Below are 20,805 nucleotides of genomic sequence, written 5' to 3'. Positions count from 1 at the left end.
CAGTGGTCGACAGGTGTGGATGCGGGCCACTTTACTCACTGCGGTGAGTGTGGACTCACATGCTCCCTGAAAAAGGTGTCACCTGGTTGGCAGCATGTTGTTCCAAACCCGGTATTCCAAGTTGATCAGATGTGCCCGTTTCCCACAACAGGCACCTGTGCTCAATGTGGGTGGTAGACAGTTAGCTGAGCACTTCTTCAACATCTACTCAACTTATGGAAAACGTTCTGTATCATCTCGTTACCAAAAAGAGGTCATCCTAGTACTCCTAATGATCTTAGACCTGTGATGTCACATGTGATTAAGACATTTCAGGGAGAGTCCCCGGTGTTGGAGTTACTAGACCCTTACAGATCAGGCACACATCAGAGTGGAGGAGGAGATTATTTTTCTAATGCACAGAACATACTCCTACCTGGAAAGCCAGGGCAGCATTGTGAGAGTCGTGTTCTTTGAATGGTATCAACACCACCTGCTTGCTGCAAGCAGCAGGAAATGCACTGTTCACACTGACACTGTGAAGTGGATCACAGACTCACTCACTGGGTGGCCACAGTTAAGATGGCTGTGTATCTGAGGCGGTGATGAGCAGAAGCAGTGCACCTCGGAAGTCGACTGTTTACCCCTTCAAGTTCTCAATCATTAAATGCTACAATAATAATGTGGAGTGTTTTTGAAGCAGCAAAAACTACTTCATCAGTAACACCAAAGACATGGTGGACTTAAAGGAACACTTTTTAATTCAGCTTAGCATCAAGTCAGTTAAACTTCTGAGATATTGATCTGTAGCAGAGGGGGTTGTTAATCAGTTTCAGCTGCTTTGGTGTTAATGAATTAACAACAGGTGACCTAGAGGAGCAACAATGAGAGACCACTAGAACAGGAATAGTTTTACAGGAGGAGCCACTGACATTTTTTCCCTCCTCATTTTTTTCTGACAGTTTTTTCACTGGGCCCCTGCGCTTTTCACAGATGACAGACTTGAAAGGTCTGGAGAAGCCGTGGAGAACGTCATACTGCCTGTTACATTGTTTAGCGTGACTGGTTTGGTGGCGGGTCAGTTATGGTCTGGGAAGGCATATCAATGGAGGGATGCACAGACTAGGCTAGACAACAGCACCCTGAGTGCGTATTGGGATGAAATTCTTGGACCCACTGTCAGATCCTACACTGGTGCAGTGGGTCTTGGGTTCCTCCTGGTGACAACAGTGCCCGGTCTCATGTGGTGAGAGTATGCAGGCAGGTCCTGGAGGATGACGGAATTGATACTCCACGCTCACCTGACTTAAATCCAACAGAACACTTCTGGGACATCATGTTTTCACATCAAACGATGTGGCATCCTTGCGTTCATAACACATCATCCACTCCATACCATTATAAATATCAAGCATTATTTCCCCCCCCCATTTATATCTGATTTCTTTTCACAGTATTCCTGTAATTCTTTTTAGCAGTACATTATGGAATATCTTGAACAACAAATCTGGTCAATTAACACAGATGCTCCCTAGAGAGAACAGAGCAGAGCATCCTTCCTCAGGATGCTTTGTTTCTTTGACCTGTGCAACAAGATGTTCTATCAGTCTGAAGAAGAAAGTGCTCTGTTGTTTGCATTGTTTGCAGGGGAGGGGGCATCAAGGCTGGTGAGGCCAAGAGAACAAGCTGATCAAGACAGGACAAGATCTGTAGCTAGTCTAGAACAGACCGTCAGTCTGGTAGTAGCAGAGAGGAGGATGGTGGACCAGATCAGTGCCATACTGGACAACCCCTTTCACCTACACTACAATAAACTGTGGCTGATAAGACGTTCACAACCACAGAGTGATTCCACTGAAAAGCATGATGCCCCACTTCATGCGGTCTTTTGTTCCCATTGCCATTTGACTGGACATCACCTGTGCACCATCCGAACAATACTATTGTACAATACTACAATATTCATTTACATCATTTTCACATATCAAACACCCCAACACCTTGCATTGTAATGTATATATTGAATACATTTCAATGTCAACTCTGTACTATTAATATTTTTATCTGAAATTTTCTGTAATATTTCTATTTACCTGGGTCACATTATTATTCAGACAGTGCCTTTTCTTTTTGGTTCTTCTCCTTGTTTCTTACCCTGTTACTATAACAAATAGATTTCCCTCACTAAACTGCTACTACCACCAACTATTATTATATTATTGATCATTAGTACTACTATTAATTACTCACCATAAAGAAACTCCACGTTATTGTTGAAATTTACACATTTCTATGGCAGACATTTTGCTTATTCAACTACAAACACACACACACACACACACACACACACACACACACACACACACGCGCGTGAAAAGATCAGTCTCTTTAATAGCTCACAAAAAGATTTGCTAAAATAATGTCAAGTTAACAAAGGAATTTAATTATTAACATTCATTTAAAAGTTGCTTTTTTTCCTTTTTAAATAACAGTTGTTAACATATTTTCCACAACCTGTACTCTACCTGCCCTCACTGGAGACAAACTGTTAAACTACTTTCTAGACTGGGTTGGATTGGGCTCTGACCTGAAAACCAGAAACAAACCTGTGAGAAAGTGTTTGTCCTTCAGATAAAATGTCCAAAAAAAGCACAGAGCACATTTATAATGAAAGCTAAATTATTAAAACAATAGTGATGTTTGTAAAAGATGAAAAAAATGAATAAAAAAAAAAGGTATGGTGACGATAAGATCTTCCCATTTTCTGACAGCTTGGATGGCTGTCATTCAAGAAACTCGGCGAAGGTTAGTGTTATTAAAAGAAGCTTAAACATACATAAATACATGATTAGGGAAAACCAATTAATAAAGCTTGTGCCGTGTATAAAACCTTTTGGTTGTGGTTCTACTGGATCATGGATCAGAATATGAATCATGGGGTTCCTTTTTCTGAATCTTTGACTGATCCTGGATCAGGTGGTTTAGAGGCCCACGGGGGGGTTAAAAAGGGTTAAAGAGGTCAAGTCCAGCCAGGTCATTTCACACATGCTCCTGAGTGTCAAATACAAAGTAAAACCAAACCCACAGAGCAGCTTATGTTGCTTCCCCTCACAGTCTCCAGGGCTCCCTTTCAATGTCATAACTGCTCTGAAAACATTTCCAGTAAAAACGCATGTTGAGTGCAAGTCAAAAAATACAAATGCAAAAATATCTCCTGCATTCCCAGGCAAGTTATAAAAAGTAATTATCGACCAAAAATTTAAAAATAAACATCCTAAAATGCTTCTGCATGGCAGATAGTCCAAACTGTGTTCACGTCCGAAAAATTATTAAATAAAATAACTAGAGGTGTATGTAGGATTGGGCTGAACACAAGAAGAACCCCATCAGGTTTCTGTCATCAGATCAGAACACTAGACACTGGTACCCGGGTGGATCGACCGCTTTTTGGTACGACAATCGGCTCATCATCTGCAAACAGAGAGAAATGAGAGGAAGGGCTTTTATTTTGCCATTTTCCAGCTGAAAGCAAGCAGTGTTTTATTTGCTGGAATTTGTTTTTCAAGCTATAGAAGATCTTGAGGTTAAGATTTTGGGCTATAGCTGAGACACACTGCACATTTCTTTATCTTGTATGCTGTGTTAGGTCACATTTCACGACTTACTTGGACTTTTGTTCACACTACACAGATTAATCAACTGGCCAGACAACTACACAGAACTGACCAACTCATATCAGCTTTGCTGCATATTAAACATTGAGAGAAAACAGCTAGTCTCACCTGTTGGGACGTAGTTCTCAGCCCGATCGCGGTCTCTTTCGATGAACAGTGCAGTGGCGAGGAAGAAAGCCCCGCCCACCACGGACACAAAGGAGCAAAGCAGCAAAGACAGCTGCAGAGATCGAAACTGCCAGAGGAACGAGTCGTTCTTCCTCAGAGAGTCTGAAATCTAATGCAGACAGTAGGACAGAGGGTTAGGAGATTGACACCACCCACATGGAAACTGTAAATGTAAAGCTAGGGGCAGTGGCTGGTTGGCCCAGTTCAGCACAAAAACTGGAAAGAACAACAAAAACTACCAGCCAAATAACTAATTGTCATGTATACACTAGCTTTTTTAATATTTAGTGGCGTTATTGAAGTAGGAAGACATATTTAAATCTATTTTGCATTTTAGCTATTACATTATCTACTACCAATCATTACATTGTACAATTATTATTGTACAATCCAAGGACACACATTTCTTGTTTTCCGGTGACAGTACAGTACAGTTACATACCACTCCTATCAGGTATGGACTTCCTGCGTCTCCCAGTAGATGAGAGATGACGATCTGTAGCGCCTCGGCCGTGGAGCGACGAGTGGGAACAACCACATACTGAGAAACAGTCACAGTTAGTGAATGAGAACATGCTCATTATAACAAACCAAAACATTTATATACCTGAAAAGTCTGACACACACACATCTAAAATCTAATTAATTTGAAATGAAACAAGACTGAACAGCAGTCATTTTTTGTTGGTTTGATGGGTTTGTTTTGGTTTTTCAGCCTAATGGAGACTTGTTCACTGACTGTCAGTGGCCAGTGTACAAAACGATGTGTCACCATCTAAATACAACACACCTGACCTGGAGATCTTCCTGGGACATATCACATCAAACATTTTCGTAAAATGTATTGCAAATTGAACACATAAAATGATAAAACTGTTAGGCATATACACACTGTACCGGAAATAAAACAGAAAGACTTGTTTCTCACCAATAGGATATCAGCTACAATGGCCCAGTTCATGGACAGGAACGTCTCTCCAAGGAAAATAAAGACCTGAAGGGACATAAACAGATCACCTTTACAGCTCAACACTACACATGTTGCAGCTACAGAAACTAAAAATGTCATTCAGCAGGTAGTGGAGACCAAATCAGAGCTAAAAAGAAGAGGGAATATTTTTCTATCCTTCAGGTTCTCACACGCCACTCACGTATGTGGCGATGGTGCTGGCCTCAGCAAAGACAATAGCCAGGTAGAGGAAAGGTGCCGAGAGGAGCAGACCAGCAGCACAGACCAGTGGGTCAGCTCTGGGCGTCTTTGACCTCAATCGCCGACTGACCTGCACACCGCTAACCACGCCCAGCACACCTGTGACGCAGGTTATGACTCCGAATATCAGACTGTGAGAAGAGAAACAGCCGTTGTTGTGTCAGGATGCTGCTCTTTCTTTTAAAAACAAAACATGAAACGTGTTGATTCTGTGCCACTGACATCTCATGCATGTTACCTGTCTATGGAGGCGCACTGGCCCTTCGCACACGGAGTTTTCTCCCCAGTGAACACGGCTGCTCTGAAGAGGAACGTTGGTGCCCAAAGAGCCAGAGAGCCGGTGACAAAAGCCACCGCTGTGAAGCCGAAAGTAGACAACACGAAACTGCAGCTGCAAAAAAAGAAATAAATAAAAAAGATTTGAATTTCCAACTAGTTCAGAATATTTTGTTATGTTAGTTCAACCAAGTTGACGCGTCTGCATCTTAAGCCTTTTTTGGACATGGCTTTAGGCCATTTCCCATAAATGTTCAGCAATGACTCAGACATGACACGCTGGCTACAGAAGGAGCCACAATGCTGGCACAGTATTTAACACCTGGGGGCTGTTTCTCAGCAGAACTCAGAAGAAGTGTTGGTGGGTGAGAAGGTGCAGCAGCAGAGTTTTCCTATCTTCGCGGACGTAAGGTGACGAAAATGTTTTGCATTTCTCAGTATAACACAAAACAATTCAACAGCAGCACAAACTCCAACCTCAAATATCACAATCAACACCTCTGTAAAATTGTTAGAACATTATTAGCTTCATCAAGGATGTCTGATTAGTTATCAGTTCGTCTTGATTTACTGAGAGGGTATTGGTATTTGAACTGGGATATTTTGAAACTGATGTCACATGATGGTGGTTTCACTGGAGAACACGTCTCATTCAGTTTTTTTAACTAGATTACAGAGACACCCAGTCATTTCACATTGTTCAGAGGCGTTACCTCTTACGCTCTATAGACAATCTCTGTCTCAATCTCAGTCTTTGGCTACATAGCACTGTTGCCTGTTTCTCCACTAATTTGTGCTTCATCTGTCATCATGGAATTAACGGTGACAGATTAAATCATCTGCTGTTTGACATTTTAAGCAGCAAACAAGTAACGTACAGGCAGCACATAGTGCAGGGAAAAACATCCTGTAGTTAATTGATCATGTAGGGCACTGCTCTCACAGACATTAAAGAAACAGGTGACCAAATATACTTCGGCAGCCTGCTAAAGTCTTTTCTCTAAGTAGGAAACACTGTGATAACATCATCAATGTCAGACTGAACTTACTTTTTGCTCAGAGCCTGCAGATCTGTGAGCCAGCTGGTCTGGCGAAGGTGATTCTCTGGTCGAGCTTCAATGGCTCCTCTTCTAGGCTCCTTGACCACGAACAGCAACAGGAACACTGCAATCAGCCCCAACCCTGGAGTCACCTAGAAGAGAGGAAACTGTGTCAACTGAAAGCAGTAGAGGCAGAACAGAGCCTGGACTCTCTCCTGGTGTGAACCACAGGTCTAGATTATGGATCAGCATTTCTCATGAGAACTGACTATTCTAACAATCATTCATGTAATGAATGAAGGACGTAAAAAACAAAACAAACAAACAAACAAACAAGAAAAGTGTTTGTGCAGTGTAAACAAGAAAATGAACAAGTCTATGACTTACTCGTAAAGCCCAATGCCAGTCGCTTGCTGCGTTGCTGACCTGTGACCCCACAATGTATCCAAGACCACTGACAAAGACAAGAAGAGATGAAGAATTTAAGCTAACACTTGTTATGAATGAAAACAGGACACAGTCAGAGTATTTTGTTATTGCATCCAACAAAACTAAGAAAAATAATCAGAAAATGAGAAGTTCTTCCCCCACCTGCCGACGGGGATGGCGAAATAGAAGAACGTGAGCATGTTTGTCCTCGTCTCCTTTACATACAGATCAGCAATGATGGTGGGCGCGATGGTGGAGTAACTGGCCTCCCCGACTCCGACCAGACCTCGAGTCAACAGCAGGGCCCAGAAATGCTGCACGAATACAAAGGAGGAAGATAGGAGGATTTATATCTGATACTCTAATTTAAAGAGTTGTTCCAGAGGTTGCAAAGACAGATAAACATAATGTTTTCACGTCACTGTAAACAGGCTGTAAGACCAACATGTGTCTCACTTCTTTGGGAGTGTAAGAGCTGGCAAGTGTCACCAAGGACCAGAATGTGATGCCAACGCTCATAATGTATTTCCTGTTGTACCTGTCGCCCAGGTATCCAAAGAGGGGAGCCAGGAACATGTAGCTACAGATAAAAACTGGAAGAAAAGCAAATATTTTCCCGAGGGCGTCAATTCATTCACAGAAATGAACAGCACTGTGTTTTTAAAAACAGATTTACATAATAACTAACGCCTGCAATGACACGTCAAATTAGCTTCTACCTATTAAAAGCATAATCTACACGGAGCAAAACTATCCCTCAGATTTGTCGTTTGACTAATTGATTAGCTGATGAGTTTTCGTTTTCTTACCTGTTTGAAGTAAGCCAGACTTTTCATCGTTAATCCCAAAAAAACTCTCTATGTCAGGGAGAACACCTAGTGGGGGGGGGGTTAGGAGTTTAACATGAACTGCATTAGTTTTCCATCCAGTAAAATATGCACAAGAACTTTAACACGACTGCTGTGAAAATAATAAATGCATCTTAAAACAGTAATTATTTAAAGGAAATCAAATTCTACCCTTTAGTTTTTAATGTACTATGAAAAGTGCCTTCCTGTCTTCCCATCTTGCCGTAGAGATTAGCTTGTCGACTTTAAACCTACGACTGATGGAGGAGGAGAGATTGGCTGTCGTGAGACTCCACGTGTCGTATTGTACCTGCCACGGTGAAGCGGTCCATGTAGTTGAGTAGGTTGATGTAACAGAGGATGGAGACTGTTAGCAGCCCTCGGACTCTGGACACTCCGCTGGCTGACTCCTCTTCCGTCCCCTCACCCGTTGCCCTGCCATGCTCCTCCGGACCCTCCGCCTCGCTGTCATCAGAGAAAAACGGCGTCGAATCAGACGTGGGCTCCCCCAGAGACATGGCTGCCACTAAAGAGGGGGGTCGAAACAGTCAGTCCACTCATCATTTATTCATTTCAACAAATGTATCTTTATTCATCTGAAATAAGCTGGAATGGTCGTTTAAATATCTGACAAAGTGAATGATATCTATTTTCATTTCTTCAAACATTGCTAAAATGTGTTTGGTTGCTGGTACTGTAGTAAAGAATTCCTCCTGGCATAATTGGACAAGTTGGCTCTTATTCGCATGTTGTGGTGCCGCCTGCGTAACAACTGCATTTAATATCAGTAATTATGTAGCTTCAAGCTCTCTGAGCCGGGCACGTTTGCTTGTTTGCATCTAGGACTGTAAGTCCAGAAAACCTTTTGATTAATCTTAAGTACTGTTTTTTCAATCGATAATCTGAATTTTTAAATCTTCAATTTTGTCTAATATATTTGATCTCATTTGCTAAAGTCACAGACATATTTCATATCATATCCATTGCTGCTTTTACAGTTAACTAGACTTTGCCAAAACCTTATATAAATACGAGAACATTGAAATCATAAGAGCTAAATTAATATGTTATCCAAGCTGCAGTTCACATCATAAAGGAGTTGGTTGTATGTTCAGGGCACAAAAATCCCTAAAGTAAACAGCAACAGTAAAACTAACACATGGCTGTTTGTGAACACTGGGAGCAGCAACACTGGAAAAACTACTTTGACTCTGTGTTGTCAGCATCGGTCGGATCACGCGGGACTTTTTGTTTCTATTGAGTTATCAGATCACCTGATACCACTATCACCAGAGTAAACACTCATTCTCACTCAGCTGTAATATCTAAAGATACAGCATGTTTCATGTCTGCAGTGTACCACAGAATCATAATCAGCAACTTCCTGAGCTGAATGCTGCTCAAATAAAAGGACATGTCAACTCTCATTATCACACAAGGACATAAGAACAAGCGTTTCTCACTCTTTTCTGACATTTCTCAACAGTTAATGAATTAATCCAAAAAATACATGTAAAAAAAGCAAATGATCCAGATGATTTAACACACTGTCTATTGCCATTGCCACAATCATGCTTTAGAAACAGCTTAGAGAGTTTAATGATGGGATATGCGCTCATATGAAGAGGAACAGGGACAGAAAGGAGAAGCTGGAAATGACTGTGTGAAACTACTGTCCTGTGATCTCTCCAACATGTGGTTCAACGCTGGACTGAATCAGGAGGAAGAGGAGTTGCGACAAAGACCTTTTGCTGATGTGGCGAACACTTTGTGCATCATCGCGCAAAGACTTGCACGTCTCACTTTAACTAAAATGAAAATTTTTACTTTCTCTATGATAAGTTTAACTTTCTCTACACAGCCATGCTTTGATTTAGCCAATTGAAAAAGAAACAAAAAGGCAAATGCTACATGTGATAAAGCACAAATTGCAAACGACTCAGCTGTCTTGGACTTTGAGCCCTCAGTAAACACCACTCATTGATCAGAGAGCCACCCACAAATAATCAGGCCAAACTATTCCACACTGCTGTCATAAACTAATATTAAACTTATATAACTTTACAATTAGCTAACCTTAGATCACCAGCTAGCCTTCCTAATGCATCAAACACCATCTTGCTCTGTAACAAACAAGATTTCTTTGTAGTAGCTAATAAATGACAGGGAGCAATTTAAGCGGTTTTCTGATAAATGCGACACATGGTGAACAATTTAATATTTTCTTACTTTAACACGAAACTATGTACCTGTTCATACGAACATTTAAAATACGTTTTGATGACATAGAAAGTAAATAGAGAGCATCTATCAATGCGGAAGAAATGTGACGGGGAGAACATCATTCCAGACTTCATTCAAAAATGTGTCAATTTTATCTACATAGCTTTAACACACTTTATGATTAGCCTTCGTCTCCTCGGGTTGGACACACGACATTTGAAATGATATTCAGATACATTTGGACTGTAGGTTTAGAAATAATTGTCCAAAAGCATTACACGTCAACGCCATAGAGTTTACATACACTATAGTGTGAATTAAATGGCGGTCACGGAAGAAACACATCTCCAGACTCCATTTATGATTCTGTCATTTGCTCGTCTCTCGTTTTACAAAATACACGTGAGCGTTGCTTTAAACGCTTCTGCTTGGTCAAACTTAGCGTTAGATGGTTTACTTTCTCTGAAGGGAAATTAAACTTTCCCAAAGTATATTCTGTGCTCTTTCTCTATGACGGTTTGGTGTAAACAGCCTTTGCATAATAATAGGAAATACAGTATGTTGAAGTAAGGAAAGCAAAGTAACATGGTGAAAAACATTACACCGACATTCACGGGGTCGCTTGCACACCCACACATTACTACAGGTTAAATATCTAAAATGGTCCATTAATTCAGAGAGGAACAGTTGAGGTTACTATTGTCCTGTAGCTTCACAGTAGATTATTGTGACCTGACATTTGCAGTCTTTTGACAACAGTTCGCCGAGATATTTCATTTAGCTAAGCAGCACTTCATCAAATCTTTTACACAGTTTTAGGACAACTCATTTGAGGGAACAGAAATCTAAATAGTCCACATGCTGTCAAGCGATGGTGAAGCTGGCTGCATTGTTTACCTCGGAGGATGAGTCAGGGCTGTCGCTTCTGTCGTCCCTCTCCTGCCGGTGCTGATCTTCTCTTCGTCACACGCACAGCTGTGAACACTATTCAGGACCCATATTGACTGTTATATTGCGAATTAATAGTTTCCCCGTGAACACCGTTTGCCGGAATTACACTGAATAAAACCTAATGTTGACCGCAGAACACTTCAGCTTGGACACTTCTTCACCGCCGCCATGTTGGAAATGAACAAACTTCCGCCGCGCAGCTCACATGACTTCTCATCTGGAAGTCACATGATGTTATCGATCGCTCAAACTAATCAGTGATTGTTTACTGCGGGAATCTTATTAGGCTTTTTTATAGTTTAACACCGTCTGGACCAACATAAGTCAACTCAGTAGCCTACATGTAGTCAAGAACAATGCAGTGGCATCATATGACACAACCTGTTCACCTGGATTTGTGCCTTGGTACCTGTCATTTCTGTGCGTTGTAGGTCAGCACTAAAAGAAGATAATACAAAAGTGGACTTGTACTGTCTCTGACAAAGCTTTGCTGTACTTGTTAATAAAAAAAATAAAAAATAAAAGATAGCTCTTTGGCACAATTGAATTGTAAAACAACAAACTAATCATAGTCACATACAGTTGAAATAAATGTGTCCAACCACGTTTTCCCCAAGGGGATCAATAAAGTATTCAATTTTATTCATTAACGTGTGAACGGTTGAGTATGAAAGCATGATAGAAGGCCAACTTAGGTGATGTGGGACAGAGCCTTCACTATTGTATCACAGATTTTAATTATAAAACTCTACACTCACCTCTAGGTGAGTATGATGATACTGGGATCTTGTGCATCTCCCCGACCAATGCCTTTCTTACCCTGTTACTTTGGTGGAGACATCTGCCTCTAAATTCCCTTATTGTTGCCCGTGGGTGTGTTCCCCTAGCAGAAACATTAAGTTCTCACTGATATCATTTCCATGCGGTCTTAACTGCTGCTCCAATTACATTACATTGTTCTCCAAAACAGTGGCATTAGCTGTAACCTTGGGATCATCACACCTTCACAGTAGCTCTCACCCTGAATGAAACAGGAAATTGAGTAAAACCCCTCTTCAGAAGGTTGGTTCTAGAGCCAGTGCTTTGCATGGAAGTAAACCCAACTATATCATATATATATAGAGAGAGAGAGACTTCAGAAAGATGTCTTGAAACTCATTATGGTATCACTGTTTGTATACATTTGACCCCCGTAGTCATCAGCAGCCTTTTGATTTCAAGTTTGATTTTGATTAAGGATTATACTCATTACACAATGTCCTCCACCACTCACACGCTTGATATTACCCCAGAGTAACATCTACTCCTTTTATTTTTTATAATAACAGTAAAAAAGCATGTAATAACAGGAAACTGTTGTACAATCACACATTAACACATTAAAAAAAGTTTAGAATTGTACATTAATTGAAAGTCTTGTTATTAATTTATTTTATTTTTTCAAAATATAAAAATAGGATCCCACTTGAATTTCAAATAATTTTGTATTTGCAATATTTACAGTAAAGTGGCTTACAAATAAAGTAATTGAAGTAAAATATCCACACAGGTGTCCACACCTGTCTCACCTGTCTGAATGAAGAGAAATGCTAATTTTATTGATCGTCTGCATTGCCTGTGTCCTGGTTTGCATTTCACTTTAAGTGGAGCCTGAACTGTATTTTCCTGAGTTTTACATTACAGTGACTGTGTCATGTGCTCCAAGTACTTCCAAAAAGTGGGTGACATACATGCAGCAATGTGCCCAAACACTTGTAGTAGAGACACACATGGAGCACTGGAGCTGCTGCTATTGCCCCACTGCTCATGCTAAGCCGTCTATATAAATGTAATCTTTAGCTTTAAGTCCAAACTTCAATTATGTCTCCATCCTCCATGTTGAGTTCAGCTGGCGTCTGGCTGTGTGTTACTTTCGAGCCATCGAAATGGAAGCGGACCTTTCTCTGGGCGCTTGGAGACATCTTGGACAAATATTGGTAGAATATGGGACCCAGTGTTGCATCCTGAAACACACACATGGTACAGTATGCCGTTTCTGTCCTGCTGCTAAAACAAAACTCAAAGCTGATAATGAAGAAAAACTACCCACTTTGTGCAGAGAAAACTCTTGAGATGAATCTTTGTCTTTGCCCTGCAGTTTCACAGTGATGTTGCTGCTGCTGCCGTCATTCGCGCCACTTTTGTCCTCTGCTGCCATGACGACGCACTCTGCACAAACAAATGCAAAAGAAAACAGTTTTCAGAAAAGTCTGTATAATGAGTTTTCAGTAATTCTGTTCTTTGGCAAGTTTGCACTTGTTTTGACACAAAATGTTCAGCATCACTGTTTTTCAGCACAAACTCAGCTTGGACTGCTCCAGACACCTGCCTGGATAGTGTTGACATTTTGTACAACAGTTGTCCAAGTTCATACCATTTAAACCTTATCATGTTATGCAGCTGTGATACAGGGGAAAGGGGACACAGTTTCCATGAGGAGATTTTACTGTTGAGTTAATCATTAAATTCTATTCACCTCCACTGTTGTATTTGTCCAAGTCTTGATATCACAACAAAACTCATGCATACCACTATTACACTGCAATTGAGTGGTGGGGTCACAAAGATAATGCTTCGACGCCCTCCACTGATGTAATGACAAACTGCACCAGCGTTTGACTTTGCTTGCTGTGTAGGAAAGCATTTAACCCAGAGTGTGTACGTACGTTGAAGTATAAAGAGCTCTTTAGTAAATCCTCATTTGTATAAAATTTGTATACAAGGTTTTTTGTTCAGGGACGCATGAAGAACTTTCTACCCAAACCGTTTAAAATGGATCATGACTGGAACGATGAAGAATCAGGTCTGTAGTCTTGAATGATTTGGTGCTTGCTGCAGTATGGTTCATTATGTGCACTTGTCGTTACAAAAATAATAATTATTATTATAAATAAAGAACTTGTCATGTGACCCACCTATTATATCTGCAATGCCGAGGCCGAGCTCGCTGATGGTAGAGTGTGTTGGCAGCTCCTCTTCCTCCCTCAACAACAGGAGGCGAGAGGGTGGAACGTTAAGGGTGACAGACAGCTGAGTCACTACATCACTTAAAGGTGTTGACTGAAAGAATAAGAGAGAAAACACAAAGAAACATGTTTAAGAGGTAAAAATGACAAAAAACATTTGTTTTAAAAGCGACGTATCTCTGTACGTACAGATAACACAGGGATCTTGTGGATGTCTGTTCTGCAGCGGATCTTGAGAGGGATCTCCCGAACTGAGGGGCTGTACAGCAAACTCTGAGACCCAGAGTCAGGGCTAACAATGATGACATCCTCGTCATCTTGTTCCTCTTCAAGCATGGGAGATGAGTGATCTTGAGCATGTCTAGATCTGGACCTGGTCCTGTTTTGAGGCTCAGGAGAGAGGAGGGAGTTCACTGCACGAAGCTCCCTGTCGATTTCACTGAGGGGTACAAACACAACCAAATTCTTGAATTCATTTTACTGATATTTTAGTATCAGTATTATTATTATTAGAATTACTATTGTTTATCATTTTATTTTACTGTTGTCCTTTGGGTGTAAAGCACTTTGAGCTCAATCAAATGTAGATCACTGTAGAAGGAAAGAAACCAGACTCACCTGAGTTTCTGTTTGACCTGCCTGGATTGTTTCTGAACTGGACTCTGTGGAGGTGGAGGAGACGGGCAGCGAATGGTTTCTCTGAAAGAAAGACAACCGCCAGAACAAAAAGTAAACATATACACTGAGTTTACATTAATTAAAAAGTTCTGAGTTTGACAAGTCATTAAGTCACTTCTTGGTGGGGCAGGACGTGAATAGGTTATAATAGAAACCTGTCAAATTCTGGGGATTAAGTGAATTAAGCATTTGGTTAAGGGATGAACCAGATTTCTGACATTAACCTGATACTTACGGTTCCTTCTGTTGTTGATGTTTGCTCTCCGGACATTCTTCTTCATCCTCGTCAGAGTCACTGAGGTTGACGACGGCTGCAGTTGTTTCTTTAGATGAAAACTCTGACAACAAACTGTCATCTGCAACATCCTCTGACCACGGACAAAAATGATCAACTTCACAGCAACAAAAAACTGGTCCTGCTAGGTTTAAGCTACAAGCACTAAAACTGTTTGTTTACCTGTCTTTTCCTTTTCAGTGAACACTGGTGCCATTGGCTTCAGCTGCAGACTGCTTTTTACCTAAAAACAAAAATATTTAAATGATCTATAGCACAATATTTCCGTTTTCAGACAAAGCCAGAAAAAACATGGTACAGCTTATCAATGAGCACAGATGATTTACCTTGTTGGAGTAGACTGGTACTGGGACGATTGCTGAAGGGTCAAGGATGCGTCTGCGTTTGGGTGGAGGATTCACAGCCTGCACCTCACCCTTGGAACCCTGGGGAACAGAGAGAGCAGAAGGGACCACGACCTCTGCTTTAAGTGTTAATACTTCTTGCGTAAAAGTCACAGAGATGCAAAGACTTAACAGATTCCCCAGATGACACAACCTCAAAAAGACTCCAAATACTACAAAGCATGGCAACATTTGGGTGTCACATGAGTCTCGTATAAATTAGTGTTCTATAATTAGCTTAGTTTTTTTCTAAATTAAAGAAATATTCAGCGTTTTTCCTTCTGGAACAAATGTACAATTGGTTGAATTTGACTTTTAGCTCTGCTAGCTTTGTTTTGATTCTCTGTGATGAATTTTCAGGGGAGGTGAACAATTATTTAGTGATATAATGCTAATGCTTCATTAAGCTGGATCTCTTTCTTGCTCTTTGTGCCAGGTTAGCTCCAGTTTTCAATAACAAAGACATTTTTGAGTACTACTTGCCATAAATATTGCAGTAACCATATCCCACTGTTTTGTTACAATTCTTTGGATGTCCATCAGTAAGGATTTACTATTTAGAAAAGAGTTGTTTATTTTCCAATATATTGTTAAACATATACATTTTTAAATCCAGCAAACGGCCGAGATTCACCAGTAATCAAGTACTGACTAGGATGATGTAGTCTAATTTGTTGTTTGTGGATATGAATGTTATTGTTTTTGAACGTGAAATGCTGAAGTTATAGTGTTGATATTTTAGAGAGCAATGATTTCTCAGGCTGCCGTTCAATCCTAATGTTTCATTTGAGTATCAGCAGATTGTACATCACATATGGCTTTTACTGTCAGACCTGAGAAAACTGTACAATAACAATTTAAGTGGAAACTCCACTCAACCAAAAGAGTAAGAAAGCTGAGATTGTGGCATTTGACACAACGCTGAGAATAAACTGTCCAAAATCATTTGTTGTTTTTACTGCTCGTAGTTACAAAGGTGGATTTCCTCTCTTCTTATTTCCATGAAGGTGCAACAAAAGGTTTAAATGTGCTTTATTATTAATATTATTATTACAATTTACATTTAGCGTTCGCGTTACTTTCAATGAACCGCTATCTAGCTAGCTAAATAGATAGCTAAATAGCTAGCTAGCGAGCTGACGTTACATGTCAACATGTTCTGCTGGAGTGGTTAAACAGTAGTTTATAAGTCACTATTGTTTAACCTAAAACTGGTCAGCGGATGTTATTGACAACCTACGACTGTGGTAAGTGGCGGTTTTTATCTTGAGGACAGCTAAAATGCAATCAAACGTAAGATTAGCTTAACGTTATTCACCCTGCGGCTAACGTTATACTAGTAAAAGTGAAACTAGACAGTTATTTTCTGTCGGAGGGAGTTTAAGCTGCTGTTGTTGTATATCGGTCAATGTATCACTTTTCACCAAATGTAGTTTAATAACATCACTATTACGCCTTTTATTTATGACTCTTCACAAATTAAACGTTTTTAACGATAAAAAACAGAAGATTTGTCAAACACCCACCGCTTCAGCCATGACCGCTGCTCGACAGGGAGACGTTAGGAGTCTGCGACAGAGAGTGTTGCTTTCACGTACTATGGGAAAATACAGCAAACCTGTAGTGTTTTAAGTTCAGGTCTGGTTTACGGTTTTTTTCTCCAGATAAATTAGTGAACCCCACTCCTTCAGCTAACCGCTCAGTGTCTTCAATTGTCAGCATTTTTTAAGGATGGTTAATTATAGACTTCTTTCTTGAGCACCCCAACATCAAGATGAACATATTTCTGCTCTGCTGCTTTTACATGGACTCACACACTTGAGGTCATTTTCAGGTCAGGACAACCTGACCTGTGTGCACTGCTACACAGAGATATGTTTATTTTCCTATAAAATAAAATTACTTAAAGTCTGCAGACATATGCAGAAATATACTACAATACAATTTCCTTTCTATTTTTACATAATACATTTGTTAAAAACTCAACCTATGTATAAAAAGGTAGGTAGGTAGATAAAAAGTATCCAGGCTATTATTGAATTCTATACATTATAACTAATACGTTTCTGTATCAGTTTGTACAGTCCATTTATACAGTGTACAGAACTATAGTAAAAAGTAAAATATAGCATTTGTATACTTAAAGTGGAAAAGACTGTACAATAAAAAGATGTGTTAATGTATGTAATTATTGTAAACTCAAGTAACATATCAAGTTTGAATAAAAAAAAGAAAAAGAATAGACTATGAAACTGTGTGAATCAAGCATCAAATGTGATGGAAAAAGGTTACATGTCGGACTCCGTAGTTTTCTCTGGGCCCCTTCCCAATCTGACCAGTGACGACATGTTTAGCCGCATGACGTCATTCAACCGCTGGCTGTCTAAGTGGTGTCCCGCTAACAACGTGGGCTACATAGACAATTGGAAAACGTTTTGGAGAAAACCTGGGCTGATTAGAAGAGACGGCATCCATCCCACTTTAGATGGAGCGTCTCAACTCTCTAGAAATATGACAGAGTTTATTAGACAACCTAAACCCTGACATCTCAGAGTGGAGCCCAGGACGCAGAGACGCAGTCTTACACACCTCTCTGCAGCTTCCTTACAGCCGTCACCCCCCAAAAACTACTATAACCCTATAGAGACAGTGTCTGCTCCCCGAGTACCTAAATTATTTATATCTAAAACTAACACAAGAGGAGTAATTCATAAAAACCTAATAAAAATAAAGACGACTCCTCTCTTAGAACAAAATAACAAGAAAACAATCAAATGTGGACTGTTAAATATCAGATCTCTCTCGTCTAAATCCCTGTTAGTAAATGATTTGATAACTGACCATCAAATAGATTTATTCTGTCTGACTGAAACCTGGCTGCAGCAGGATGAATATGTCTCTCTGAATGAGTCGACCCCCTCAAGTCATGTTAATTATCATGTTCCTAGAAGCACAGGTCGGGGTGGAGGAGTAGCAGCAATCTTCCACTCAAGTTTGTTAATCAACCCCAGACCTAAACATAGTTTTAATTCATTTGAGAGCCTCACTCTTAGCCTCTCTGATCCTAACTGGAACAATCCAAAACCAGTCCTGTTTGTTATTGTGTACCGTCCTCCTGTCCCTTACTCTGAGTTTTTAACTGAATTCTCAGAGTTTCTATCTGATTTAGTTCTTAGTGCAGATAAAGTCATTATAGTGGGTGACTTTAATATCCATGTAGATGTTGATGATAACTGCCTCAACACTGCATTTAATTCACTATTAGACTCCATTGGTTTTACCCAAAATGTAAATAAACCCACTCACTGTTTTAATCACACCCTTGATCTTATTCTGACATACGGTGTGGAAGTTAATCAGTTAATAGTTTTTCCCCAAAACCCTCTTTTATCTGACCATTTCTTAATTACATTTGAATTTACAGTACCAGACTTTACTAAACCTACAGATAAGATTCACTACAGTAGATGTTTATGTGAAAATGCTGTTGACAAATTTAAGGAACTGATTCCATCTTTTATTTCAGAGCCATGTACCAACACAGAGGAAGGCAGTTATTTCAATGTTACTCCAGCACAATTGGACTATCTTGTTAATAGTACTGGTGCTTCACTTGGAACAATACTTGATACTGTTGCTCCTCTGAAAAAGAAACTAGTGAGTCAGAGGAAGTTAGTTCCATGGTACAATTCACAAATCCGTAGCTTAAAGCAGAAATCACGTAAGCTGGAAAGGAGGTGGCGTTCCACCAATTTAGATGAATATTGCCTAGCCTGGAAAGATAGTTTAATAATATATAAAAAAGCCCTGCGTAAAGCTAGAACTTCATATTACTCCTCATTAATAGAGGCAAATAAGAACAACCCTAGGTTTCTTTTCAGCACTGTAGCCAGGCTGACAAAGAGTCATAGCTCGGTTGACCCTAGTATTCCCTCAACTCTCAGCAGCAATGACTTCATGAATTTCTTTACAAATAAAATCATAACTATTAGAGAAAAAATTGATCAGATCATCCCTGCATATAGCATGGATTGTACAACAACTCTAGATCCACGCTCGTACTTAGACTGCTTCCTCCCTGTAGATCATTCGGAATTAATTTCAGTAATTAATTCCTCTAAACCATCAACATGTGTCTTAGATCCCATCCCAACTAGACTCCTCAAGGATGTCTTACCTTTGATCAGCACGTCCATATTAGATCAGATCAATCTGTCTTTACAAATAGGCTACGTACCACAGGCTTTTAAGGTTGCTGTAGTCAAGCCCCTACTCAAAAAGCCTACTCTGGACTCAGGGGTCTTAGCGAATTATAGACCAATATCCAATCTGCCCTTTATCTCTAAAATCCTTGAAAAGATAGTTTCTAAGCAATTGTACGACCACCTACGTAGCAATAACTTGTATGAAGATTTCCAGTCAGGATTTAGAGTACATCATAGCACAGAAACAGCACTGGTAAAGGTCACTAATGATCTTCTATTAGCATCAGACAATGGTCTACTCTCTATACTCGTCTTGTTAGATCTTAGTGCTGCATTCGACACTATAGATCACAACATTTTATTACACAGACTGGAACATGTCATTGGAATCAAAGGAACAGCACTAGAGTGGTTTAAATCGTATCTATCGGATAGATTTCAGTTTGTACACGTTAATGATGAGTCTTCCATGCACAGCAAAGTCAGCTATGGAGTTCCACAGGGATCTGTGCTTGGACCGATTCTTTTCACGTTATATATGTCCCCTTTAGGCAATATTATTAGGAAACACTCTATAAATTTCCATTGTTATGCAGATGATACCCAGCTATATTTATCTATGAAACCAGGAGAAACTAATCAATTAGTCAAACTTCAGGAATGCTTAAAAGACATAAAGGCCTGGATGACCTCCAATTTCCTTCTCTTAAATCCGGACAAGACAGAGGTTATACTGTTTGGGCCTAAAAATCTCAGAGACACTATGTCTAAACACATTCTCACCATTGATGACTTAGTTCTGGCCTCAAGTAATACTGTAAGAAACCTCGGAGTTATCTTTGATCAGGATATCTCCTTCACTTCATACATAAAAGAAATCTCTAGAACTGCCTTTTTTCACCTAAGAAACATTGCTAAAATTAGGAGCATCCTGTCCCAAAGTGATGCTGAAAAACTAGTCCATGCATTTGTTACTTCCAGACTGGACTATTGTAATTCATTATTAATAGGATGTCCCAATAACTCATTAAAGAGCCTCCAGTTAATCCAAAATGCTGCAGCCAGAGTTCTGACTGGAATTAGCAAGAGAGATCATATTTCTCCAACGTTAGCTTCTCTCCATTGGCTCCCTGTTAAATCCAGAATTGAATTTAAAATTCTTCTCCTAAATTATAAATCCCTTAATAATCAGGCTCCATCTTATCTTAAAGACCTCATAGTTCCTTATCTTCCAAGCAGAACTCTCCGTTCTCAGACTGCAGGTTTACTTGTGGTTCCTAGAATTTCCAAATGTAGAATGGGAGGCAGAGCCTTTAGCTACCAAGCCCCTCTCCTGTGGAACCAGCTCCCAGTTCAGGTTCGGGAGGCAGACACCGTCTCTACATTTAAGACTAGACTTAAAACTTTCCTTTTTTATAAAGCTTATAGTTAGAGATGGATC

At 40.0% G+C, this 20,805-nt stretch overlaps 2 protein-coding genes across 2 annotated transcripts; both read right to left on the bottom strand.

Moving 5' to 3' along the window:
* Positions 1 to 2,350: 2,350 nt before the first annotated feature.
* On the bottom strand, positions 2,351 to 10,984 carry spns1 (spinster homolog 1 (Drosophila)). Its single transcript, XM_026359803.1, has 13 exons — positions 10,745 to 10,984; positions 7,935 to 8,150; positions 7,586 to 7,651; positions 7,233 to 7,369; positions 6,939 to 7,090; positions 6,735 to 6,801; positions 6,357 to 6,499; positions 5,270 to 5,422; positions 4,973 to 5,162; positions 4,750 to 4,815; positions 4,264 to 4,362; positions 3,762 to 3,930; positions 2,351 to 3,450 (listed from the first exon to the last, which is right to left on the bottom strand). Exons 2-13 carry the CDS (start codon positions 8,140 to 8,142, stop codon positions 3,380 to 3,382), a joined length of 1,521 nt encoding a protein of 506 aa, XP_026215588.1. The 5' UTR covers positions 8,143 to 8,150; positions 10,745 to 10,984; the 3' UTR covers positions 2,351 to 3,379.
* Positions 10,985 to 12,092: 1,108 nt separating this feature from the next.
* On the bottom strand, positions 12,093 to 16,743 carry nfatc2ip (nuclear factor of activated T cells 2 interacting protein). Its single transcript, XM_026361930.1, has 9 exons — positions 16,686 to 16,743; positions 15,103 to 15,201; positions 14,939 to 14,999; positions 14,717 to 14,849; positions 14,422 to 14,502; positions 13,993 to 14,242; positions 13,753 to 13,897; positions 12,888 to 13,006; positions 12,093 to 12,801 (listed from the first exon to the last, which is right to left on the bottom strand). The coding sequence occupies exons 1-9, from the start codon at positions 16,695 to 16,697 to the stop codon at positions 12,640 to 12,642; spliced, it is 1,062 nt and encodes a 353-aa protein (XP_026217715.1). The 5' UTR covers positions 16,698 to 16,743; the 3' UTR covers positions 12,093 to 12,639.
* Positions 16,744 to 20,805: the final 4,062 nt, after the last annotated feature.

The sequence above is a fragment of the Anabas testudineus genome, chromosome 8, assembly GCF_900324465.2.
Source record: "Anabas testudineus chromosome 8, fAnaTes1.2, whole genome shotgun sequence".
Taxonomy (NCBI): Eukaryota; Metazoa; Chordata; class Actinopteri; order Anabantiformes; family Anabantidae; genus Anabas; species Anabas testudineus.
The sequence above is the reverse complement of the archived record's forward strand: the minus strand, read 5'-3'. Positions and strand labels throughout refer to the sequence as shown.